A 27,881-nucleotide genomic window follows, 5' to 3' on the forward strand; every position below is an offset into this window, starting at 1 on the left:
ATTAATGCTCAGCTTCTACAGAGAATAATTTTTAAACACGTGCACTGCAGGTGCAAGGCTGTTAGAATGAAAACACCTTCAGCATCATCAAGGCTTTCACCAATATTTATTTTACAAACATATGAAGATTACTTTTTCCTCAGATTTTTTTTTATGACAACTTGGGTTTTACTTGCAAAATATTCTCTTATGTCTCACAGGATAATAAATCTAATTGATCAGATGATCATCCTGGTAGATCATTCAACTATTTTAGTGCACTTAACCAATTCAGGTGTATGAGACGGGTTGAAGCCTTTCCCAGGAGTCATAGGGGGACACCAAGGACAGGTCGCCGGCTTGGCTAATTCACAAATCACTCATAATTCACACCCAGGGTCAATTTAGAATCACAAATTATTTACTACATCATATTTTATTATTATGTAGCGTCACTTGGGTGTTCCAAAAACGTTCACTTAGATGAGTTCATCTGTGAGACGAGACACAAACTGTGTGGCTCCTTTTAAATAAGTAGAACTGCTCTCAATCATTTCGTTGTATCAGACCACACTGAAGCCTTTGAAACCCTCTTTTTCACCTCTGTTGTTTTTAAGCTTCACATTCAACATAAATGTGATATTTTCATCCTACTTTCAACCAGAACAGGATTGAGTATATTCCCTCAAATACAGATAATATTCCCTAAAGTCTCCCATATTGACAGGTTCAGACCGGATACATAACAAATGAGATCAGACAGTGTTTGGGTTGCTAACATAAAGACATGGGGGGGAGGGCCTGGTAATTTCAGCAAGAAACTAATTACCTATTGATTTAATTTCTAACTAAAGGAAAGTTTATAGCTCACGGCCGGACACCAATCAATAGAAAATTCAATTTCCAGCCATGCCCTTTCATCCTGTTTATCTGTCTGTGCATGAGCAGCACCGCTTCTTTTTCCCCACTTGCACACAAAAGCACTTAAACACGCTGTCCTCCTGTTTCACGTCACTGTTCTTCCACTGCTTACTCAGGGATGTAATTTACTTAAATCTTTTATTTCCTCTGTTTCTTGTTTAATTTGACTCTTATTTTAAACAGCTCATGTTCAAGGTCACCGTTTGGTGCTCTGGCAGCAGTCTGGCCAATAAATGTAAAATGAATAGACAGAAGTGGATGAGAGACAACAATTAAAGCGTTATTATTTAGCAGACAGTACCACAATAAACTACAAAAACCGAAAGCTACTCAAATGAAACTCAAGAAACGCCGAGTTTACCTGAAGCATCGTGGGAAATACGAATATGGGCTGACCAATGAAGCAGATAGGGATCTTTATTAGTTACGTTCTGTGCAACTCGGCAAATAGATAACTCACTGCGTCTTTGAGCGTTCAGACAATAACGTAGTTGAGGTAATAATGATTAACTTCCCGTTAAAACCCTGCATGACTCCATAGTCCTATTAAACAGCTGCTCTTTCTTAACAGCTCTCTCTTGTGAGGACCTGCTTTGATGAGTAAATAACTGCCTCCGTTTAACATATAACAAAAAACGCTGGAGGCAATGATACTTCAATAACTGCTGAAAACTGGTTTTTGGCACCACCGACAGTTGTCGCACTTTGAAACCTCTAAACTGTGAAAGGAAGCAGATTCGCGCTTAAACGTATCCATTCAGTTATGGTTCTCTGACTCTGATGTGCTAATTAGATATAATCCAGCCTCACTTCACATTCACCCTAATGAACACCTGTTTATTTTATTGTGAGTGCTGAAAAAAACTCATATTATTATAATAACCACTAATTTAACCTCTCTCCTCAAGCACCACCGCCCTCCACGCACTCTCACGCCACGCATAAATTATTCACTTTTGTATTTGTTGCACTCTCTCTTATCCCTGAAACACCTTATTACTCGCATGTCATTACCTCTGCCTCCTTCCTTCTTCGATAGCCTTAACCTGCACAGACGTAGCCATTGGGGCCTTTTCAAGTAGAACCTTTAAAATCTAACAGGAGCAATGAATCACTGGCTCCCATTGAGAAACTCCTAACGAAGCTGGCAAGAATCAAAAGTTCACTGTTGACCTTTAAAACTGTACAAACCTAACCCGAGGTGTCAAAGTTTGTAACCAAAAAAATACGGGTAGTCTAATCTGAAGCTTAACAATTATTAACATATCAATTTGATCATGAGTGAGGTTTTTTTTATTGTGACGCACAATATGCAGTTCAGACCAGTTAAACTTGAAATGTTTTGTCAAACTTTGATTTCCCAGGACAAAAATGAACTTTACCGAAAGTGTTTGACATTTTGGAAAATAAGTTTATTATCTTTTTTGCCCGTGGTTCAGATGAGAAGATCGATACAATTATAAAAGGTCTGCGCGTTATACGTGAAGCTGCAGCCAGCAGGTGATTAACTCGGCCTCGGCTTTTGTTTATAACCTTCGTGGAGGTTAATCATAAAACTGATGAATATTACAGCTGAGATACGTTCTCATGCAGCCCTGCGCAAACATTTGATAAAATCCATTTTTAATCAAGAGCTTCTTTAATCCATCTACAACGACCGCAGTTTATACTTCTATAGTTTTCTCTGGCTCACTCACTCGCTTCTTCGTGGCTGTTGCAAGGTCATGCTGCTAATATAAAGTGGGGCCTCCAGCTGTGCAATTTATATCCCAGCAATATACAATACACTTATGTGTCATTACATGCAGTGCGCTGATACCCACAAAGCTGAATACGCTGATGGGTTTGTGCTGTGCCGCAAATGCTTGCGTATCCAACCACCACCATCAGATATAAGAAACCTCAAACACGAGATGAGTAGCCTAGTTACATTAATCATACACACGCATACTAAATAATCACCAAAGTATGACGCCAAAGCAATCCTCCCTAAAATCTAATGCTGTCAGATTTGGTGTTATTTTTATTTTTTTGAGAAGCTACAAACTCATTAGAGCTTTAATAAGGGTGATTTGGTAGCAGCAGGTTATGCAGGAGGCAGCAGGAAAGCTGATGGACTTGATTGGCCAATCATTTTTCTGGCACTCGAGACTATCTTAAATCTTGCCTATCCATCTGTTTCAATGGGCCCTCATGTGAGCTTGCAAAAAAATGGCAATCAGTGCAGTTTATTCAAGTCTTGGACAGGCTTCAAAGTGGCAGCACCAAGCTCTGAAAACGAGAGAATACACTCCGTTTTAAATTGAATATCACCATCCCTGCCTTTGTTTACTATCAATGACTTGTGATGAAGGAGAAACTACCCACTCACTCACACCACAGTTATCATCTCGTGCCGTATTAATGCTGTACCAGTTGAAAGTAGATTTACTGCAGTGAGCAACAGAAGCATCCTCAGTGATCTAACCTGGGATGATGAGGCGTTTACTGTCAACATCAGACACCATCTCCCCGGCAACCCAGTCCCGGTTGATCAGACCCCAGTAGCAATTATCCAGGGATCTGCCTTCTTAATCCAAAGCCACCTTGTTTCTTTCTCTGAGGCTTCAGTAGCTCATCTAATTGACTTCCTCTAATCCTGTCCGACGATGCTCAGCAATGCAAAAGCTTTGCAGAGCAAATCCTACCTCCTTCAGCAGCTTTGCCTTTAGGATGGCTCACTTCTGGTATTCGGCACACGGCCTCTCTGCCAGTTCCAGCCTGCTCAATACCACATGCCAGTCACTGGCAGTGCTGAAGAGGCCAAATAAAACTTCAAACTGTAGATGAGGTTTCTCTCCAGCCCTTTGGTCTTTGGCTAATGGTGGCCCATGAGGGCTATGGGTACACTATTAGTGGTCATGATGAACAATAGTGTCCATCTCCAAAGGCAAGGTGTCCAGGAAGGAGTTCTTTCCAAAGCAAAGGGGACTGGAAGGTGTCTCACTCCTGCTGCAGACATGGAGGTTTGCTGGACTGACTAGGACATCATACACAGCTTGAACCAAGAACCTCAACCAGTCGCACTCTTGTTTCCACGTTAGACCATCAGGCAGACCTCACATCGATGCTAGTTTAATTTATGACACTAAGAAGTCAAATACTTCTGTTTCAAGCCATAATTGTGACCTAAATGTCAAAATAATTATGCTAACTAATACTGATAAATTCTGCTAACGCAGCTGTCTAATGACTTTTGAGACCAATTTTCCCTAAATAATGTTTTTGACTAATAAACCTGCACTTTGGGCTCCTTAGTGTGTACTTCTTTAGTGTGGCTGTGTGAAAGTACCTGCCAAAACGTTTTCACAACCGTGCCATGTCTAGATGACAACGTAAACATGTTTTTTAAACAAAACTGCTCAACATTTTTTGTTCCAGCTTCTGAAGCACAAGGAACTCTAAGAGCGCCGGGTTTTCCATGCAGACTAAAGCTTCCTGACGTGGTTTGTGGCAGTGAAGCACATGTAACGTGACATCTACACAGTGTGTGGAAATATGTAGATCAACTAGTAATGCAGCTTCATGTTTGTGCATCGGCTTTCTGTCAGACGAAAACTTCTGTTGTTTTTTTCCTTCTCATCTGTGCGTTTTTTTTTTAAAATCTTGATGGATGTTTTTTTAAGCATATCCCATCTCGCTGATAAATTCTCTTTGAGCATTCGACCTACGCATGCCTCCATCACTGCCGTTCGACATGCTGTTGGTTTTTTGGACTGTATGCAAGTGCATTTCCATAGCTTCTGTTTTGGTTGAGTTCCTATAATCCTTCTCTGTACGTAGCCTGAGAGCTAACAGATATAAATTATCATCATCAAACAGTCTTTGCATTAATTTATATTTATTTTTCAGGCCAAAAACACCCAAACCAAAAACAAGCAAGATTCAGTTAACTAGAAAGAAAAAAAGCTGAAGACTAAACCATCATAGAAATTATGATAGCAGGAGATCTAAACAGCAGACAACATGAGCCACTTCTGTGACAGCCTCTCAGATAAAGTTCATTTCCATTGCTGTTTATATTATTTGTGCCCACCCTCCACAGGTGTCATTTTACAGCATTCAGTCATTTTTCAGGGACCAGGCCCTGCTTCAGCAGAAACGCTCAGAAATAAGTAATGTGCCAGATTGAACACAAAAACTATGTGCTCATTTTTATCAAAATAGTAGCTTGGCTCAGTGCCTTGTTTTGACTTTGTGGTCTGCCAAGCTGAACAGACCAACAGAGAGGCTCTTCTAGTGATCAGAGGTGCAGATTCAGGTTGGATGTTGCAGCTGCAGAGCCTAAAACTCAAAAACTGCAGCAGCTTGAATTCTAGAGCACCACCAGATGTTTGGCCGACTATAAGCGGCAGCCCACTGAGCTGTGAGTCGCTGCTTTGTGTCTTTATGAGGACTGTAATACTATAATTCCTTCCCAAACAGTGTAGGAGGCATCACACAGCACCCTGGCACTGTGCTAAAGAGAGAAAGGGCTACAGCTAAGCCTCCTGACCTCACTGAGTGGAAAAATCAACTCACGCCAAATCAGGAGGCAATCCTCAGCCTACATCAGAAAAGCCCGTGTTTTTTCAGACAAGTTTATCACCGATAATGGTTAAATTTAACAAAGAAATGTTGATTATCTCCCCTCAACACTGCCTTTCTTTCACGATTCTCAGGCTCGGCTTGATGGAAGAAAGGACTCAATGAACAAACAAGCACCGGGGACAAGTGAGATGATGAGTTTATGGTCGTGGATACGCGTATACCTTCATATCCACGACCACACAGCTCAGCGCCCCTCAATGACAAGTTCACTGATGGAGGCAATATCACCTTTATGAAACAAATGAGCCCCCGGCCATATTTGGCTGCTTGTTTTCCTGTCATCGTATAAATCTCTCTCTCCCGGTGTGTGTATTCCTTGTGACAGGTATTCTAGGGGGAGCAACAGGATAGCTAGAAATAAGATTTATTTCTGAGTCATCTTCAGAAAAGCTGTTCGATTAAAGAAAACAGCAATAAATAAATAAATAAATACTGGGAAAGCCAAAAAGGCCAAACGCATCCCTGCCAGGTTATCCGTGTAAAACGAGAGCAGGTGCTTTAAAAAAATGAACGAATGCTTTAGATGTTGTAGCATTCGGATTATTCTGGCTGTATGACTGTGTCGAGCTGGGGATGTTATGAAATATTCCTCTCAGGCCGATGCTGCGGTTATTTATACAGAGAGAAATCTTTTAAGTAGGTCAACAATCGAATACGAGCGCATTCATTTTTGATTTGGTCTGACTGGAGCTGATGCGATTCGGCTTGAATCCATGCCACGCGAAGCCGTTCAACATTTGTTTTGGCGTCCTTATTCTGAATGTGGCCGGAGCTCATGTGCAAATGAATGAAAACAATCAAGTGTCAGTGAAGACCCCCCCAAAAAAACCCCAAAACAAAACAAAGACCCCTTCAGCAGTAAATAAGGTGACTCTTATCAGATGTACATTTCACCAAGATTCAGCTTTACAAACATAAATTAACTTGACCTACATTTGATATTTTTTCTGCAAAGAGGAACATTCGAGTCACTGCTGCAAATATGAACATCTTTCATCTCATGCTGTCATAACTGCAAAGCGTGGAAACTTGTAAATACACTGCATATATGCATAAAATCATCGTCTTCAAGCAGCTTCTAGGGAAAGTGGTCTCAGGGAGATGCCGTCTTAGTGAAAACACATTACCCACCTACAATAATCCACTGCTAAATCTTCTCACTTGGAGTCTCTGTCAAAAGATTATTGCACCATTTCTTTGTCTGCGATTCTCAAAACGGTCCACCGACTCAACCGGGCAACCTTTACAGTCATAATCTGACTCGCTCTCCAACTCTGAAGACTCCCAGCAGGCTTTTCCATCCAGAGAACAATTTATACCAACTTAATACCTGCCAGTCAAATGCATTTCCCTTTAGGAGCGAGTAGGAAACACCAGCTGCCAGACAGACCGGTGATTATTAATTAAATCTGTCAAAGTTAAGAGCTTTATTCAGACTTTATGTCTATCATTTCATTACAAACACATTTGTCAGAGGAATGGGGATCTATATAGGACATTCAATGACAATGGACTGCGTCTGCAACCTGATGAAATCCACCCCTCCATTTATGAATGAGATTTGTGTAGAACGCGAGTGACACTGCTCTCTCTCCACAGACACTGAATAAAATAATTACACTCCACTGAAGAAATAACCTGTTTCTCAAGTGTAAGATGAGATGAACACCACTCAGGTTGTTTCCTAACAGCTGGCTGGAGCGACATATTTAAAGAGCAGACAGGAGAGTGGTGTAACCCTGTCCTCCTAGAGTAATTAAGTGCATTTCCCATTTACTGCTTGTTTCTAGGCAAAGTGGTGCCAGTCTTAGTATCGTAACTTAGAAGCTATGAAAAGTCATGGGAAGATTAAAAACTTATCACACATGAAAACACCCAGATCAAAATTATTATATGATTATATAACTTTATAGTTTTTGCTTTGAGGATTGCAAAAAGTTTTGTTTGCACATACTCTAGGTACAACGTTCACAGACTTTGTACTCACTGCCGCTGCACTGATATAACAATCAACTGTAGCGCGCTATAAAGTCTGGACCTCCCGGATTTAACTAGAGAGCAAGAAGTCATTGTAACTAAGGCTAGGGTGCAAATTGGCTTCTTGGTGTAAAAATACATTTCCCTTTACACGGATTATCAATGGTCTGTTGTACTGCTAAAAAACGTGGCATTAATATATATTTTATATCAAGTTACACATGATATGTTGAATGTCTACAAGGTATGGCACATATAACAGATTTATTTGCCATCAAATGGGCATATTTTTGTAAATGTCAGCCAGTTGTTCCCCTGCAGACATGGAGTGGCACACTGCCTTAGAAAAACTGTATTTTTGTTACTATAATCGTTATCCTGCAAACGATCAGTGCATTTGTCTCTCGGGTGCAATACCTCTCATCTTGCTCATGTTTAAAGAGCGAGCAGCTCATGGATCAAATGTTATTGCTGGAGCCTTCCCATGGTGACAGAATGACCCAGACATCTATTAGCACAAGTAAAGGTTTTATCCTCTAAGAGGCTCATGAGGGGACAAAAAGACATTTTCAATGCAGGCTGTAGCTTTACCTATGGGAGCCATGAAGCATAAAAGGAAAGAGAGAAAACGTAGAAAGACAGAAGTCTCAGAGGTCGATCAGAAAGGTGGCTCTGATTATGGCGATGTGATGAGAACGAGGCAGGTCATCTATCAGCTGCTTACACTCCTGTGCATGTCTACCTACTCTGTCAATCTCCACCTTCAAATACAGCTCACCTCACTGTCATCTTCTTGTCTACAAGTGTGCTCCCTTTTCTCTGTGATGGACCCAGGCTGTACATCTTCTATTCAAATTTTTCTCATTTGTATGTGCTTTGCTCACCTTTGATATATTGCTGGACCGGCTTGCTGAAGGACCCAGAGGCTTTTCATTCTGTAAAAGATAGAACGACAGCTCCAGTAAGTGAAAAACATTCAGAAACACAAAAATGCCATCCAGTCCATGCATGCACTCTACATACTAAAATCAGACAACAAAGTGAAAAGCTGCCTGACAGAAATATGTGAAATGATAGCATTATCATGGTAATGTTAGCATTAGCAATATTTACACTGCTCACTGGGTTAGCTTAGTATGCTAACCTTTGACAATTTGTACTAAGCACGTCGTTCAGCATAAAACCTGAAGGTATCCGAATATTGTTAACTAAAAAGTTTTCAAAGGATACATAGGGCTGAAATGCTAAGTCCATCATTACTGCTTCCATAGGAATTAAGAGGGTATGTAGCAGCTAGGTGCTGCTAACTAACTGCATGTGATAATCAGTTCTGAATTCCTCCAAAAGTGCAGAAGTTCAGAAGTTTCCTAGTGAACATTCCAGCAAATTCTCCCAATTGTCAGACTACACAGCATTAAGAGAAATCGCAAAAATCCCAAAGAGCTAAATGTTAAATGTTATGTTCATGACAGTACAATAAGAAAAAAAATCAAAGTATAACTTGTTTGGAAGGTTTTGCATGTTTAAAGCCTCTTCTCTCTAAAAAGAACATAGCAGCATGGTGTAGGTTTGCAAAACTGCACCTGAACAAACCACAAGATTTCTGGAACAATGTCCTTTGGACAAAAACCAAAACCAAAGTAGAAATATTTAGGCGTAATGCACAGCACCATGACCAAAGACATCATAGCAACATGTTGAATGTGACCTGGGGACTGGAAGGCCCCCGGGTCACCATGAACTTCTCTATAAACCAAACTATTCTAGAGTCAAATGTGAGGCCATCTGTCCGGCAGCTAAACTTGGCCAAAATTGGGTCAAACAGGAAAGCAGCAGCAAATCTACTACAGCACGACTGAAAAATAAAAGAAGCAGTGCTGCACAGATCCAGTAAGTCCAGATCTCAACCTCATTAAAATATTGTGGTGGGACCTTAAGAGAGCTCTAAAGAGAGAGAGCTGTACCTGCAAATCTTAAGGAGCTGAACCAACATGGAAGAGAACAGTGAGCCAGAAGCCAGAAGATTATTGTTATTATTATTATTGGTAAAGGTGGTTGCACAGGCCACTGAATCATGGGGTGTACTTGTTTTTTCAGATGACTACATAAAGAAATTTTTCAAAAAGCTCTGTAACATGACTGTTGTTCAATCTGGGTGAACGCAGCAGACCAACAGAACAACACTACCGTTTCTACAGGCATGCTGCTGCTAGGGCGTCTTGAAAATAACCCCCCCCCAAATGTATGATAAAATAAATGAAAAAACTCAAATACGGAAGGCTCAACTAGGCCCGATTCTTGGTCCTTCTCAGTGTAATGCACTACATTTCTTAGTATCTCAAGGGCCTGCAAGCATGTGCTGTTTGGCATTTTAAGTTGGTAAATCTAGTTTCTCTGGCACAAGACAAAAGGAGGACAAGCCGATTGTATAACGCACCCATCCAAACTCCAAATCAAATTCAGTCACAATATTTGTATCATTACCCAGCGAGCAAAAACAGGCAAATATTTCCAGCGTTCAGCATAGTCAAGTTTTATAATGATCCTCGAGTCGCACTAAGTGTTCTCGGCTTGCATCAGAGACCGAGACAAACAGCCGCTGGGGCGCTGTGCTGCATTCAGTGCTGTTATTAAGGCTGGGCATGGTTCCTTAATGAGTAATCAATCATAGTTACATAACATCCAAGTTCACACCAGGTCTGACAGGGCTGTGTATGAGTTGGACACAAACAAATCTTTGCAAAGAGAAACCAGCTCTGTGGGGAGAGTTTTTCAAATTTATGAAGACATGAAAGTACGGCCCGATTAAACTGTTGAGGCGTAAAAATTGGCTATATTAGCCCCCGCTGAATTCTGCCTCCTCTTCCTGCACGCTGTAGACCACACATTGTGCGCTCAGAGACCCTTAAACAAGCCGATCCCCAGTGGTGATTAGTGCAACGTGACCAAAATGTAATGTGTCAATGAGTTAATTAGATAAACTGTTAACTCTTAACTCTCCTGCACTTATAGAACACATTTTAAAATGTGTTGCTTTACAGATGACTTCAGAGAGCTTTTCTCATTAATCTATTTATAGGATTCGGATTCGCTCAAAGACACTTCGGCATGTGGAGACAACATGAATCAAACCACCATATCTGCGGTTAGCTGACAATCCACTCACTCTCCTGTGAGTACCAATCATCCCTGACATTTAATACTGCTTTATTCACCTTCTTACCAAGTATGTTTTGTGCTTATGTTTGCTTAAGTGAAAAAATTTCTACTTGTTTCAAGTCGATTTCCTTCTCAGTAGCACTCTTGTTCAATTCTTTAAGAGTTTGTTTTAAGAACAAAAGTTAAGTTTGGAGGATTTTCTTTGAGAGAGAGGGAGATCCAAAGAAAAAAAAAGCCAGAAAGTAATCACATCAAATAATTTACAACAACCACTTTCTTGCTGTTTAAGGCATTAAACAGCAAGGTAGCATCAGTCAGGGGACCCTTAAAATTAGAGTGACAAGAGAAAAGCGCTACACCTAAAATTTAATTTTTACTATTCATTTGGTGGATTTTTCTCCCACTAATTTAACCTCATAGGACCTGGCGTCCACATATGTGGACATCACATTTTGGGTTATTTAGACTAAAATACTCAATTTTGCTCTACATGGGCCTGATATCCACTTACGAGGACATTATACTGCTACTGTTCTATCAACATTTTAAACGAATGTCTTCATATGTAGCTCTCATTTTTCTTAAAAACAAAAATAAGGTAAAAAATTATTTGTTTTTACATTCATCGGGCCCCAATCAGCCCAAATATCAAAGAGAAATTAAAAATGCATGCTGTGGAAGAGTTCGGGTCTTAGGAGGTTAAAGAACATGGTGTATTTTTGAGTGTATTTAGGCCCCAGGGCCTTTTGGGAGTGCCTTCCCATTTTCCTACACACAGAAAAGCAGTATTTGTTTTTGGAGATATAAACACTGGGAACTTTTATTTTGCTAATAAGTATCAGCAGCCGAAGTGTTATCTCCACCATTTTTTGCCAAAACAAGCCTACACCCACACCGCACCACTAACAGACTCTACAATATGTTACAGTTTCTAATTACTTAAGTGCTTGACGTGTCCTAGCTGTGACTAGTTGCCATAGTGACTGAGGACCGTTGTATGTCCCGAGTCTCAATCACTTGCTGCATCTCCCCGCCTCCTTATATTTCCGTTCATGTAAACATAAGATAAAACACGAAGGATACTTGCAACACACCCACCACCTAACGCAGACCTTCCTTTCCTTCTCCCGTATTTTCCATGTTTATGTGGCAACTTGGATATCGTTTCTTAGCTAAAACTATGTGATTAAAATCTCTTAACTAGTAGAGTTTGGACAATGCACTCATATGCAGGTGTAAAAATTCCTGACCTTTAAAGTATTGTCCTACTGTCTTGTGGTCTTTTGTGGAGCAAAGTGCTGCAGCAGCAGTGAACGCAACTGAAGAGGAGGCAGCGTTGACATCTCGTGTCATTGTTTGTTGACTCAAGCGTCAAAGTTGCGGTGATTATCTCCAATCTCAAAATGCTTTTATCTCAAGTTTAAATGGGAACTCCTCCAGTATGATGCACTTCCTGTTTTATATTGCCACATAACTTGAAGCACTTGACACACAACAAAAAGTGCAGCGATTACATGAAAACATGGTGAAAAATGAAAAAACATCTAATTACAAAAATGTACTTTTGCAGATCTAAATGCATGAAGAACCAAGATGGTCTCTTGCTGTGCTAGTGGATTAAGGTGAAGCAGTTCCTCCCCATTTCCATGTCATTACTTCTTCAGTGCATTCAACACAATGGCACAAAATGGCAAATACAGCTCTCAATGGGCGCAATTTGTTCAGCAAATCAATTGTCAAATAGTCGAGGAGCATAAAAATTCATTTTTTCCTTCCAGGAGATGACAGCGAGGGATAAAGGGAACAGCAGACTAAAAGAACAAATTGATGATCCTTGCCCTTAATCCTTCCTTCTTGGTTAAAAAAAAGCAGGAGAAAGCGATAACAAGAGCACATCCCCAGACTGAGGGGTTCTGGAAATAACAAGGCCACAAATGGACTCATGGCTTTTATAGACAGCAGTGATTAGAGCAGACAAGCTGAATACAGATGACAAAAGAAGAGACGGGAAATACATCTTCATTTGTCGTCTCGTTTAAGCACAGGTTACAGTTAAAACCCCGCACTGCCTAACTGTCTTTCCTACAGTACAAGGTCTGCGAGTCACCTTCACTGCCACGTCTGTAGACTATAAAGGGTCTGCTTCTCTAAGCTCATGCATAATTCTGATAAAGGAGAGCTCAGGTTTCACAGTCCACTGTGCCTGTCCTTCTCCACCTCCTCTGTGGGTCTGTTAGCAGCTCCAGTCTTTGATAACACAACTTTCATACTGGACTCTGAAGACTCTGGCTTGTAATAGAAGAAGCTTAAGAGAGTACAGAGGAGGAGAGGTCATATTCGGGGGGATCACTGTGTTTTTCAAGGGTCTGTTCTTAGCCCACAGAGAGAAGGGCTCAGCTCACTTTTATGGAAGAATCTCAAGATGATAAGACTTGTGAATTTAACCCAGACTCTCTCCAAGTTCCTTTCATCACCAGAAGCCATTTGAACTTGTCAAAGATTGTTTCTTTGTTCAGTTTTCCACCAATAAAAAAAAATAAAAAAATCACTCATCAACAATTTGTTTAGATCATCATTATATACCTCTATTTTTTAGTAGGGCAAACAAACGTAATATGAAACATTTAGCCTCGTTAATCACATTACAGGTTTTGAAACTGAAATTGCGATCTATACTTAAAACCTAGAAATGAACCAAATTGTCGATTAGAAACATCAGCAACAACTTGCAGCCAGTTTTTACAAAAGTCAGTTTTTGAGAGCCTGCAGCTAACTCATTTTCAAGCATCTATCCCAGTTTTTCCAAATTCAAGATGATGCCTTTTAATGTCTTGTTTAACCCAAACTTTCATTACTGATGCACAACCAGAGAATAATTAAATGTGGATGGAATAAATGTAAAAAGCTTTGAATCGTGTGCTGTTGGAGGACGGATAGTGGTAAGAGCAAAACTGTCCAAACAGCCCTCCAGTAAATGTCTGATTTTCTACTGAAATGCTGTTTTAGAGAAGTTAATCTTGCTAACAGCTGCTTCCGTCCGCTTTCCGCATCATTTCTCGCCATTGTCGCACCAGAATAAAGATAGGTCTTGTGTTTGAGGTCAACAGCTTCTCAGAATACAAACCTGAGACTTACAGTCAGCAGGACTGTTTAAAGCACCATCTGCTCTTTGCCTGAACCAGCAGCTGCATCAGTCTCAGTATCGACATGAAGCAGGGTTTAACACACGAGGTCACCAGTGAGAGCTGCTTGTCAAGTTTGCCATCCCACACTTTTGCACATTTTAAAATACTTCGAAAATAAATAAATAAAAGAAGGTACTTTTTTAAGTGCTGAAAAAATGCTGCTTCTTTTATTTAGGATGATTTTTAACACTTTTTCACTGCAAATCAATGTGAAAGTACAATTCACTCTTCTCAGTCTGTGTGTATTATTTGTTGTTGCCCTCTCAAACGTTTGATTTCACCCACTTAAGATTCTTTCAACGGTTCACAGAGGACATGCCTGGACATGCTGCATCTCTGATCCATGGAAAGCACGATAGTAATGACGGCTCACGTTTGGCAAAGGCACTAGAATTTATTTTACGTCTTTCTTCAGAAAAAGGAAACACTGGTGTTGCTTACTCACAGTAAGTCATTCAACTTCTATTATCAGAGCAAAATAAACCGTTCATCATCATTACCAGCAACATCTCCTGCCTGGAATAGTTTAATCATTTCCAGCTTTCAACGCTTTCAACTTCCTTAGAGACAAAAACAGAACAAAGACGACTATAATGACAAATGATCAGGTTCAACAACAGAATCACAATGGGGGGTTTTCAGGGAGGGGGGAATAAACACCTTCATTAGGGTGTCAGTTGAAGGATAATTGGGAAGAGTAAAAATGGATGTGGGGCATTTTAATAGTCACCTTGAGAAATGGGCCCAGTCAAAAAAACCCACCTTTGTTCAAAAATGACTTGTAAATACAAAACATCTCAAACAAAGAAGGGTTAGCTCTCTCTGCCCTGTGCAAATAAAGCAGCTTTCTTTTTGCCAACGTAACAATAAAGAGTTGTAGTACCTCTTTATCATCTCCTGCTACAAATTGCTGACATTGTAACAAGATGAGGGGGGAGGAGGAGGAAAAGACATAAAAAGTAAGAAGCAGAGGAGGCAAATGAATGATTGCTATCAGACAGTGGTAATAAGGTGACTGTCGAAGGAATTAAATCAGCAAAATTAATGGACAGATGTACGTGTGTGTGTGCATGTGTGGCGTTTTTTTTCTTCCTCTCTCGTTCATTCTCTGTAAATTCATTACAACTCTACACGACCTCTGCAGGCTGCTGAACTCTTCGATTCAATACAAGATGTATCATTCGCTAATCACCACAGCTGAATGACCCACAACTCAGCTACGCCTCTGAAAGCTTAAACAACCACAGCGCTGCAAGTCATAGCTTTGACTTTTCCCTGTGCATGCTGTGTGTTCCCCCCTCTGCAGCAAACAAACAATACCTACAACCAACTGGAAACCTATTGATTTGCCCCAAACTGCAGTTACTTTAAAGCCCATTTGAGTCTGTCTCCAAAAGCTAAATCCCAATTTGTCTTTTTGTTAGTACCATTGTCTCCATGCTACATCATAACAGGTCTCACTGGTAATAGGACTACTGCTAATCTTGTAGACCTTCCCTCTCACCCTTGCTGGGATGCTTCTGTCACAAATAACCCCTGACACTCATTTCGACCCACTCCACCCTGACTGCACTTTCTTCTTCACCTGTCCGCTGCTTTGGATGGCTGACCCCAGGTATTTAAACTCATCTGCTTTCACTACCTCTACTCACTGTTACACCTGTCTCCCTCTCATTCATGCACCTGTTTTCTGTCTTGCTTCTACCGACTTTCGTTCCTCTTCTCTCCAGACTCTCTTCCACCTGCTCCCTACTCTCACTATAGATCACAACGTCATCTGCAAACATCATAATCCACAGAGAGTCCTGGCTGACCTCATCTGTCAACTTGTCCACCATCACTCCAAACAGGAAGCGGCTCTGATGTAATCCCACCCCTCCCTCAGACCCTTCCACCTGTCACTTCTCCTGCACAGCCCTCACACACATCCACTCCAGACTTCCTCATAAAGTGACACGGTTCCTCTCTTGGCTCTCCTATCAAACACTTTCGTTAATTCCACAAAGACACAGTGACCTTTTTTATACTTCTCCATCAGCACTCTACAGCCTTCAGAGAGTTCCATTAGTACAAAAAGGTGCATGAATATAAATTCCTTTAAAGTAATTCAACACATGGCAGAACATACTCCATTCAGAATCCAATCCATTACAATGTTGCCTTCCTACAACCACATTATTTGACCAGTTCAATACTGTAAATAATCCTTAAAGTCTTTAATCTCAAGGGTCAAAATCTGAAATGGTGTATTTGTTTGTGTTTTAGCAGATAAACCCTGGTGGGTGTTATGGATTTAAGAAGGCAAAAAAAGAATTAGCATAAACAGACGAAATTAAATAAAAGCTGTGTGCATGCACACTTACATTACCCACACAATTCACACAAAATGTGTTACTATTCAATTTTCACATTTAAGTCTTCTGTACGTTGCATACTTGCAGAGAAGGCTGAAAACATGACCAGGCTGTTAAAGCTCCTGCAGCGTACACCCACACATGTACTCTGATCACCCAGAACAACTGAAAACAGCACTTTATATTTCATCTGCAGAAAAAACCCTAATTTTACACATTTACTGCACTAGAATTCCGAATCTTAAATTTTTATCATGGAAAGTTGTGCTTCCATGACACTTTCATGGACTTTCAGGTTTGTTTGCTGTTCTTGTTACAGATTTCACTTTGCCTTTAACAATGTGATATCCCATTGCTGATTATAATTATCTTTTAAAATACAATTATTGACATAATGATAATATTACATATTAGCACGACAGCACTTTGGGATACAGCCGCTCTACCTCCTTTCATTCCTACTTTGAGTGTGCATTTGAGTGTGCACACACACAAACAAAACCCCGACACAATAAAGTTAAACATCAACATGAGTGACAGTAATATTATATGTTATTTTTATATATTTTTTGTACTACTTGTAGCATTTTTTGTGTTCTGGTTTTAAGCAAAACAGGATTCAATCACATGAACATCTGCATCGTAGGTTCCTCCTTCAATGAAGACTAAGGTTTAAAAAATAGGTTATGAAAGTGACTTCTGAGGAAGTAAAGTTTTGCAGACTAAAGGCACAAATGCACACACGCGCACACGCATGTACACACATGAGCACACACACAGTTTTTAGTTGAATCATGGTGGTGCTTTCTTCTTTTGTTTTTGAACGCACAAGCTGCAGACAAAAAGGCACAAGATCTTCTTTCCGAACGCAAATAATAAAACGAGATCACATAAAAATCACATAAATCAAATGCCATCAATGTCAAAGATTCCATTATCAAGACACTCGTAGCCTGGAAGTACAGCTGGGGCGCACAAGTGTGCGCACAGGACAGACTGGAGATAAAGGGATATCCGAGTAAACACCGCTCTCATTCGCTCCTCTGTTGTTGAGATTGTAGTCACACGTCATCACAATATCAAGTATCCACAAGAAAGAGTGCCATCGAGGGAGGAAGCTGGCTTTCATATGGTTTCCTGTCCTGTCAGAGTCCAGTGGCCACTTAAAAGGGAAATACAGGCTGACTCTGAGGGGGCAGCTGTGCAGGAGAGCAGAACCAGATGAGCGAACACAACTATGCGCAGTACCAACCATTAATGGAGAGCTCGGCTGACCACAGAAGTTCCAGCAAACCTACAATAACTGTGTCCAGGAGGGGGAAAGAGGCATGATATACAAAGGAGGTCATGCACTTTAGAAAAATAGGTGGCAAATTGAACAAATTACAGATTTTTAGGTGCAGCTTTCTCCAAGATCTATCCTTAAATTGGATGCTGCAGTCTTTTCTGTAGAGAGGAGGAAATGATTAATCAAATGGCAGCCCTAAAGTGTCGTTGCTCAGCATCAGTGTGTGTCTCTATGCACTCGTGTAGGCGTTTAAAAAAACAAAACACTGTGGAGACGTCATGAGAAGGAGACAAACCCCCCACTCCACAGACTGTATCTGTGCATTAATCGACAGCTTTCACGCCTCTGTGTGCGTTATGTCTGAGCTCTCATCAGACGTACGTGAGCTTGTGGTTTTCCCTTCTTCCGCCTCTTTTGTTCTGTCTGTCCCCCACCTTCTTTCATCTTAAGCATAATTATATCAATATGTCCAAGCATGAGAGACAGTGACCATCACATGCAATGCAGTACTGCATGGACGGTGGCCTATTCTATAGTCAATATAAAATTCACCAACAATGAAGCACCACAAGTTGGTTCTATAGTAGCTGCATGACAAAGTGAAAGCGATGTATGACCCGGGCCCGACTGCTCTGAGAAAGCATCAAAAGGTCCAAAGATACGGTGAAATATTTTTGTCACTCTACATGAAAGCCACATTTCCTCATTAGCTGCACTTGGGCGTGCACTCTCCTACATGACACAAGTCATTATTTATAACTTGCGTGAAAAAGTCAAGCTACAGATAATTAGTTCAGCGGAGTGCCTCCTAACTAGCTGCATTATTAGTGTTTGAACCCTTGGTCCCCTTGTGATAAAATCATTACACTGGCAGGCTCACAGAGACAAGCAGGAGAGGAAGGAGAGAAATGCTGACCGTGAGTCATCACATCAGTGAACTTTCAGTTTCAAAAGGGAACTCGCAGACTCTATTACTGGCACTCAGTTTAAAAAAAAACAACAAACAACAACCAAAAACCGGAAAGAGAGGCCAACATGAAGTTCAAACACGTCTTTTCTTTATAGCTGGCAGCATTTAGCAGCTGCTCAGAGAAGCTTTAGCACCCCCTTTTTTTTGGGAAAATCTTTTAGTATGTAGCGTGAAGAGTAACAATGGCATAAACGCGCAGCTCTCAGTTCTGCCGAATATTAAAACCGCACTTGTGGGTTTTCAAAAAGGAGACTTTTTTAAGGGGAAACAAGAAGCAGAAGTGGAAAAGAAAGCAGCAAACACAGATCCTGGTGCAAAATACTTCGCAAAATAAATTGTCAAAAGAGCACTGGGAAGGTACCCTGAAACTCCTGCAGCCTGTGCATCACTATCCTCTCCTTTCTCGGCCTCATCACCTTCTTGGCTCCTCTTCCTGATTTCTCCCTTCATCTCCCCTCTAGAGCAGGTTTTAAGCCCTGCCATGACATGTGACTGCACTAATCTCCCCATCACCCCCGTTACCAGCTGGCGATTTGACACAAAGCTTTGCGATTTGGTGCATCAGTCGATGATGTGATATGCCAAGCCACTGACTAACAGGGAAAATACATATTTAGATGTCAGACTTCTCTGCCGCTGAGACCTTGTGCGTTTATCTGGAGCAACTGTGTTTAACTATTAGCAAACACTCACAACAGCACAGGCTATTTTTTGCACTTACAGTTAAATGACAGAGCACATGACCAAAGACAGGGCTTAGTTTACAGTGTCCTGTACTTTGGCCGCCTGTTATCAAACACGATGACAGCACTCAAACTGAAAACAGTTTGAGGGAAGTTATATACAGTATGTCTGCGCACCCCTACTCATCCTGAACAAAAGGTCACCGGTACAAGAGAATGTGGGTCAACCGTTCACGCAGAGGAGATGGCGGAGGCTCCCCTATAAAGACAAAAAAAACCCAAAACAAAAAGATGCATGTGGGTACATGCACCGAATACAAACGTGCAAACAGGATCCCTCAGCGAGAGAGAACAAAGTAAACAAAAGACACAAAAGGAGGGCAAAACAAATGTAATGTACTCTCTCACACACACACAGCCATAACAACCACCATCACAGTGATAGATGGCTGTCTCTGTTCATTTTAGTCTTCATTCCTTTCTCTGACACATACGCATGCACGTAAAGAGACACATTCCTGGCAACTCTTTCATCACTCGGCGACTGCAGTGGAAAGAAGGCCTCAGCATAGCAAGCAGTGATATGGAGACCACAGTGAGCCTCACTTCCTGTTTATTATCACGATCTTTTCTCTGAATGAAGCCTCATACAGGATCATTTACTGTATAGACGTACACACGATGAAAGCAACGTTTCTGACAGGATCTATCTGCATTCGTCCCCGAGCGGGAGCAGCAGCAGTGTAAATAAACAAGAACAACAATGACATCAGTACAACTCACAAACAAAAGCAACACAAATACACACGGCAGCAACATCACCAAGAGGAAGAATCTGTACCTGAATCTTCATCTTCCAACAGGAATTCATGTCTGGATCCTGGAGTCACCTCACCCTTAGTCACACACACATAAGCTCATCCACCCACACACACACACGCGCGCACACACACTCACCCTCTCACACTGACAATGGCCGTTCAGGGAGGTTGCATGCCCCCTCTATAAATCCCTGAGGTGAGCTGAGACCGAGAGAGAGAGACACCGAGAGGGAGAGACAGCCGAGCCAATGCGGAAGTAACAATGTCAGCCGTCGCCGTGGCGACTGGAGCTACCTCAGCAGAGTGCAGAAACAAAGACAGACACAGGAAAAGATAGAGAGAGAGACGTCAGAGGGAGGGAGAATAAGTGGCTGCCCTACATTTCTTTAAACAGACACACACACAAGCACACACATGCATATACAAACACAGAGGCTGAGCTGCTACCGACGCTGCTGCTGCTGGCTTGTCCAGGCTTGCTCGCCCTCTCCCACACACACAAACACACACACAGAGTCAATCTGATACTGTAATCCCATTGGCTGAGCCACTTCCTCCAGCTGATCTTGATGAGCAACGGGGGGAGGGGCAAATGTTGTTCAATCATTCAAGAGAGGGAGGGTGGTGCCCTTTAAATAGACTCCCTCTGCTCGGTACACTGAGCTTAACCTAAAAGCACCTCCCTCTAACCCTACTTAAGCTTGTCCTACACCAACAAACACACACACACACACACACACACACACATACATACAGAGCCTCCTCCTTCTCAGTCCATTACTGTTTTAAGACAAAGAGTTAGCCACCAAACCTGTTTTAAGCCACTGTCACTGTCCACCAATCCGAGAGGGCCTTACTGCCGTCTCTCCACCAATCCCCGGCTGGCAGCAAGGGATGCAAGGTGGAGCAGAAATGACAGAGGGTAATTTATTACACACATCCTCACAGCTACATTCAAGGACAAAGCTACAGTATAGCAGAATCACCCAAATAAATACTAGGACAAAGGGGATGAAACATAATAATAAAAACACCTATTAAACCTTAAATACAGCCACGACTGACAACAGAACTGGTGGTTGTGGTGGTGTTGGGGGTGCAAGCAATTGAAGCATGCAAACATCCCGTGTCTGCCACCAGCAGATCACATCCTGCATGTACAGCAAAAAGTCCCACAGGGCCCATAAAATTTGACTGTGGGTCACTCTGGAGTATAAATCCCTGCTTCATATAACATTAACTTGACCTGCCTTAACAGTCTCACCTTCCCTCAGGGGATCAATATTGATTAAAGTGTTGCTAAATCGACCTTTTCTGGACTTGTACCTTGCAGGCTCAACAACCTCAGAGCCCACTTAATGAGAATGAATGATTTTAAAGCTGCGTTATAAGTTATCTGCTGTGTACAGAGACATGTAGATAATGTATTATTTGACTTGTCTTATAGCTTTTGTTGAGCTCTATCGTTCAACTCATTTATTATTCTAAAACTGTGTTGTAACAAAGTACAAATACTTCATTACTGTACTTAGAATTTTCAGGTATATGTAACGTTTTAACACAAATGTCTGTACTTTCCATTCCTCACATTTTCAAAACAGGCTCGTTACTTTAGGTTTAATGCATTTGAGTGTAGTTCTGGTTTTCCAGCACTACACGCTTCGAACATCAAACCAATTATAGTCTAAATGGAGGAAAGAATAACATTCAAAAAATGATCTTACGGGTGTATTCATCACTGGTGCTTGAAAGTTTCCAGTTTTCTGTTTTCTGGAAACTTGAAACTTAAATGTCGTCTTTAAAGCCTTTTGGTTTCACTTCTGTTCTTTAAACATTGATGAGCCACTTCAACCAGTCTTAGGGTTCCTCCACCTGCTGAATTCCACTTTAATGATTAAACAGTTTTTTAAATAAAAATAAAAAAATGAAAATTTTGCCCATGTAATAGTTTTTAATACATTAATATAAGGTTCAGTTAGCGCTGCACAAAGCTATAAGAAAGGTCCTTTTCTCAGTCACCACGGATGACGCACTAGACTTATTGTACTATGTAAAGAAAGGCCAGGTCCTTTGGATTGCATAACAAGCTAAGCGGCACTTTACCTTATTTGAGTAACACTGCTTAAACAGCTTTGGCGTCGCAATAGTCTTAGAGCAGAGTTGCTGGTCCCACTCATGAACTTTGCCCAGTCAACGCAACAGAGATTTTAACAACTGAACAACAACAGCCACATCGCAGCCATGCATCACACTTTGAGTGGAAAATAAATTTACTCAAGAATAGATCAGTTTACCTGAACTTTAATAATTTGCTTCTACCGTCATTAATATTAATTTTAGATATTAGACATTAGAATAATTACACTTCTTAATCCTCTACAGGGATTAGCAGGTTAAGACGTTTTTGAACACTCTGAGATTTGAATATTAAACAAGAAATAAAATACAATTAGTAACAAAATATAATTTTCTATGTATTCCTTAGTTATTTGTTTACTTGTTTCTGCCCTCTGTGGCATTCAAAAAACAAAAAACTAGCGTTACCAACAGCACCCTCTGGTGGACAAAGTATGCAACAACATTGATAACATAGGTAAAGGGTGTTTCTTCTATCTCTTCTTTACTGTTTAAATTTTCATTTATCTTTCATTATAAATGCCAATACATATACATATAATATAATTTATCTAATAACAGCCCACCGATAAATTAGTCAGGCTCTAGTCAATATTAAAAGACTAAATAAGCAGTACATAAATTACTATGTAGTATTGCTAGATATTCTGAAAGAGGTAAACTTTCTGAGAAGTGATTTTCAGTATATTATTAACATCTATTATTCTTCTGAAAGTAGGACTTTTACTTAAATCTGTAAGCAGTACTTACTAAGTTTAACTTCCTCTATAACTGCTGATGTTTTCTTGAGGTCTGCTGACACAGATTTCCGAGACAAAAAGACAAATACTCCGTATCCCTCAGGTTTACAATAAATAATGATTCCACATCATGTGGCACCTATTAGATCATTTTCTTGTGAAATACCACGAGGCCAAAAATTGTACAAAATAATGCAACTATAGTCAAAATAATGAGGAAAACTATGATGTGGTTTAAACGCGTATATCAAATGAGCATTCCCACTTTACCAAATCTTTTAAGTTTTCCACTGAAAGTGAGATTTGATCATGCCACATTCTCTCGAGTACATCAAAGCAGAATAAAAAGTACAAACCAGCAAAACAGGAGCAAGCACAAACCACCGCAGTCTCTAAACGAACACTACGAAATTGGATTTCCCCAAGTGAGGAGGTTTGTATAATGAACTCCTGAATCCATTCAGCGGGGCACAGTTTCTAAAGGTAAAGACGATGCATCGAATTTACAGCACATTATCACAATGTCGCCAGTCTTGTCACTCCAGCAACGGTAATCTTTGTAAGTTTCACGACAAGCTCATATTATTTAATCTTGGAGGGGAAAAAAAGCAAGACAAAGATGAAAAGATCAGAAAGCCAATACAAGAACCATCAGCTGTCAGATGATGCAAGTGCAGCTTTTTCTGGTCAGTCAGCCAGCAGCTCTACGCATTAACATAACATGATGAGGTGAAGATCTCTCAGCACAGGTGTCAATAAATATCGATCGCAAATTGCTGATAATTACACTTTATAGCAGTTCAGGGCATTCGACCCCACTGTTGCGCTCCACAACGTCGTTTACCTCTATATCACCAAAGCCTCTTCAAATGTGATTGGTCAATAGAATTTATGGTAGAAACAACTGCATCAAAAACCCTTTTACAGAGGCTACAGGTTGGATGGAGAGGGCATACAAAAGTGAGAGACACAAGGCAAATATTCGAGAGTTGGATGAGGGGGTGAGGTTTAAGGGAAAATGTGAAGGGACGGAGAGAGACGGAAAGCGGAAAGAGAACTTTTGACAGGCTGATTTCTACAGAGGGAGAAACATGTCAGATATCCCGCTGGGTGTGAAATTGAGCTGTAATAGCCTTTTCACTTCATATTCAAATACAGTCATGCATACTGATAACTACAACTCTACAGCTTGTATGTCTGCAGCATCAATCAAATCTACCTCAAATTAAGAGAACGGGACGAGGGGAAGAGAGGGGGGAAGAAAACGAGAGGTCCGTAAGGAAAGTCTCTTTAGAACTTCAGTTTTTTGGGGTTTTTTGGGTTTTTTTTAATATTCTGTAAAACGTTGAATAACCGCAGTGGGATCCCTTGCTACTTATCTGGTGTAACCATATGCAATTCTTTGATCTGGGGCTTTGCTTTTCATTTACATATCTCGGTATAATGCAGCAGAGGGTTGTTTCTGCGCATGGTGTATTCATGGGACAATCTCCAGATTCGAATACACAAGCCCAAACATTAAGTGGGCCGTCACCAGCGGCAGCACAGCCAGAGCACAAAGCCATCAATTCACCATCCCAAAAATAACAAGAGGCTGACAGTAGCAGTTTCATTGATTTGCAGCTCTCCCCACTACCCACTGTCCTCTTGCCCCCCTATCTTGTCATCTTTTCAATTTTGTCACCCAATGGCGCACATCTATCCCGACGTGTGAACGCCGATGGAGAGCGGCTGAAAGGGACGGCTGCTGCGAGGGCACGTGACTGTCAGCGGGGCCGATGGAACAAAACTTCAAAATGACCTCCTTCTGCGAGCCACACTTTCAAAAGCTATTTCTGTCCAGGCTGTGTGGCAGAGATCGGACTGTGGAGTGTTGCCAGTATGTGCCCGATTACAGTGTTAAACAATGACAAAACAGCACGCAACACTCATGCTGGTGCCGGTGTGACACACACGCGAACGGTATTTAAAGTCAGCGGAGAAGCCCACATGGAAAGTTTACCTCAATTAAACTGCACTAATTCAAAGGCAGTTCATCAACTTAAATTTGAGAAAGACTTCAGTACGATTTCAGAAAGAAAGGCACTGATATGCTCTGAGCCTGTAAGCTTGAGGACAGTAAGCAAACAAAACAACATAAACTTTTGAAATATATTCAAAGCTACATTGAAATACAGTATATACAGAGAACACAGAGGTTTCTACAATTCTAACCAGCTGAAAGTCAATATTTGGCAATGACCACCTTTATTCTTCAACACATCCTGAACTCTGTTAGGAAGCTTTCTTGTAATTTATTTAAGTAGTCTTCAGGAACAGTCCTCCAGCCTACTTGAAGCACATTCAAAGCTCTCCTTTGGATGTTGGCTGTCCTTTTGTTGTGTTCTCTGTCAAAATGATCCTACACTGCTTCAGGCCAGGCTCTCCATTTCTCTTCCTTATGAATGGCTTCTTGACAGCCATCCTTGGCTGTTATCATTGTTATCATTTGTGATGAGGCTTCTGCAAACAGTAGATGGATCACTTGAAGAGTCAGATGCATCTCTCAGGTCCCATGTCAGGTCTTTGCTGGATTTGTTCCCCTCTGTTTCTCAAGGACCTGACTTTCACCTACTGTTCATCTGTTATACTTTTTTGTCCTTTTTCTTTTTTAGGCCTGACATGTCTTCTTTTGACTCCCCTTGTCCATTTTCTTCAAACTGTTTGAGAGCACGCTGCACACCATGCCAAGATATGCCAAGCTTTCAGCTACAAGCTCTTTGGGAGTCAATTTTTATCTTTGGCATTTTTCATTTAAAGAAATATGAACAAATGATGTGTTTTTGTGAGAGGCTGACAGTAACAAAGTGCCTAAAGATACAATTTAAAGTTGGTTGTCTCTCTAACTTGTCTGTTATGTGCAGACATAGCAGTGGTTCAACAGTTGAATGATCAGCTGAGGTCAGTGAAGAAGAAAACACACACACGCACACAGAGGTATAAGGACTGGACTGAAAATGAGTGAAGAAGCTCTCACTGTTAGAAGTAAAAACAGTGAAAACCTGCTCGAGACCACTTTTCAAAACTACAATTACGTCTGGCTCCTTGGAAGAAAAACAAAGAAAGAGGTGGCTCGAGGCTTCTCAAGATTCAAACGTTGTCATCATGTTTAAAAGCAGGAACATCTCGTTAGCAGTTTTAGCCTTTTGTACATTCAGTCAAAATAATGGACATGTGTAAAGATAATGAGTAACTTATGTATGTGCTGATGTACATATAATATTTATTCCAAGCCTTGTCTGTCTTTGAAGAGTTGGAACTAACTGATCTGGGTAGCGGTGTTCCAGACACACAGGGGGCCTGAGCTGGGAAAAAAGATTTATGAATTTATAAACTCATGCACTTTCTGTGATTCAAAAGCCAATTTTGCCACCGTGTCTTGTCTTCAAGTCTTTTATTATTCATCTTTTTTATTTACATGGCACTACATAATGCACAATCCTATTAAAGCTGCACAGTTTTTAATCAATTTACCTCAGTTTCACACAAATTGTTTTTCTTCACAGCAGCGTAGGAATTGGAGGAGCTGGAAGTGACAGACACGTTTGAAGATTCTCAAAATTCAGCCAACTGGTTTTCTCCTGGGCTCTGAGCTGCTACGTTTACGACAGACACGTTAAATTTTGTTCAGCCTGTTTCTCAACTAATCTGTCCCCAGTGGAGAAATCTGAACACATTGTTCTCCTCTGTGAGCAGCATCCAGAAACGTCAGTCGTGATGCCAATCCTTTTTGTCTCCTAGCATTCCCCCTGCTGCGGACATCAGTACAGATCAGAAAAAGCTAAATATCACTAATGAGTGAGTCACTATCGTGGTGAGGAGCAGAACAGGCTGTACTTATTATTATGGCGACAGAGGAGTAGCTGCAGTACTGTTGACAATAAGCAGAGACTTCATTTAAGTGAACTGTACTATGCATGTTGATGAAAACTGAAGACAATCACAAACTACCTGATTTAAGTCCACAGTGCTGGTAAATGTGTGCTTTTGCTAAAGTGTTTTCATTTACCAAATGCTTCATGTAGGGAAAAAAACCCAACTAATTTTCTGCAAAAGACCATCTCAATTCAGGGCGGTATCGTTCTTATCCAGCTTTGGATGACAGTTTTAAATTCTTCCCATTGCAACGCTCAAAGAAACAGCTGTGCTCTTTTCTTCATCAGCGATCGGAAAGTTCCCCAGATGTGCTTTGGCTAAAGTAACCAGTTGTTCGTCATGCTTTAAATCCTTTCCTCCGATTTGTGTTTGAAAATACTTCCAGCTAACTATAAACTACACCTCCGCGCCTCTCGCACATTTTAGCTTTCAAGCCAGCGTCTCCTTTAACCCCTCTGTAGGTCGACGCCTGGCGAATCCACTTAAAAAAAGACGGATTTTCTTTTGTTTGAAGTCGTTCTGTTCGAGATTTGCTTTGATGTTTAGCGTCATTATCCAACCACATCATCCAGCTTGTACCGGAGCTTCAGCTGCCGGATATCCGACCTGATATCCCGCTGTAAGATGTGTCGATAAAATTAGGAATTTCCCCTCAATAATGGTGGAGCTGTCCGTGCCCTGAGGCAGGAAAACAGCCTTAAATGATGATGCTCACACTGATGCACTTCAGTATTGGTGAAGTGCATCAGTGTGCTGCGTTCTTTGTAGGGCCTGCTGAATGTTCTCGGTAGCATGAAGTTGCTTGTTAGCAATCAAGATATTTTTTTATTGAAACCATCCCAACACAACGCTGCATTTTACCTAGGTCCTACGCTAACACCGAGCTCTGGGGTTCTTTCATCTCACTGATGATTCCTTAATGCACCTCGATGTAAAATAGCTGCATTAATAAATTATATCCACATAGTTTCTTGAACTTTGGAATGACAAAATTAATGGGATATACTGATTAAAAGTCTTCTGATGTCTTTGCAAGGCACAGATCATCAAGCTAAAACACTTGGTGTAGTAACCATCGCACACTTTCATCATGATTCATTAATTGCACAGCAGGTTTGATAACT

The 27,881-nt window shown here is 40.9% G+C and overlaps 1 protein-coding gene and 1 long non-coding RNA gene across 7 annotated transcripts in view; one reads left to right on the forward strand and one right to left on the reverse strand.

The window, feature by feature from the left end:
• Window positions 1-27,881, reverse strand: part of marchf8 (membrane-associated ring finger (C3HC4) 8) — a 90,967-nt gene that overhangs the window by 17,673 nt on the left and 45,413 nt on the right. For 5 of the 6 annotated variants that reach the window (XM_085296826.1, XM_085296829.1, XM_085296831.1 and 2 more), the window contains exon 3: window positions 8,391-8,441. In XM_085296826.1, coding sequence (XP_085152952.1) covers window positions 8,391-8,441 — 51 coding nt within the window. Of the gene's footprint in view, window positions 1-8,390; window positions 8,442-19,986; window positions 20,504-27,881 lie in introns of those variants that run through there. The other variant, XM_085296830.1, reaches the window with a different exon arrangement.
• LOC146561082 (uncharacterized) lies at window positions 8,439-12,278 on the forward strand. Its single transcript, XR_014894832.1, has 3 exons — window positions 8,439-8,467; window positions 10,586-10,678; window positions 12,236-12,278. It is a non-coding gene; the product is annotated as an uncharacterized LOC146561082 (long non-coding RNA).

Source organism: Mchenga conophoros, linkage group LG13, assembly GCF_057382185.1.
Source record: "Mchenga conophoros isolate Kocher_MC1m ecotype Shallow Benthic linkage group LG13, M_conophoros_male_GT1.1, whole genome shotgun sequence".
Classification (NCBI taxonomy): domain Eukaryota; kingdom Metazoa; phylum Chordata; class Actinopteri; order Cichliformes; family Cichlidae; genus Mchenga; species Mchenga conophoros.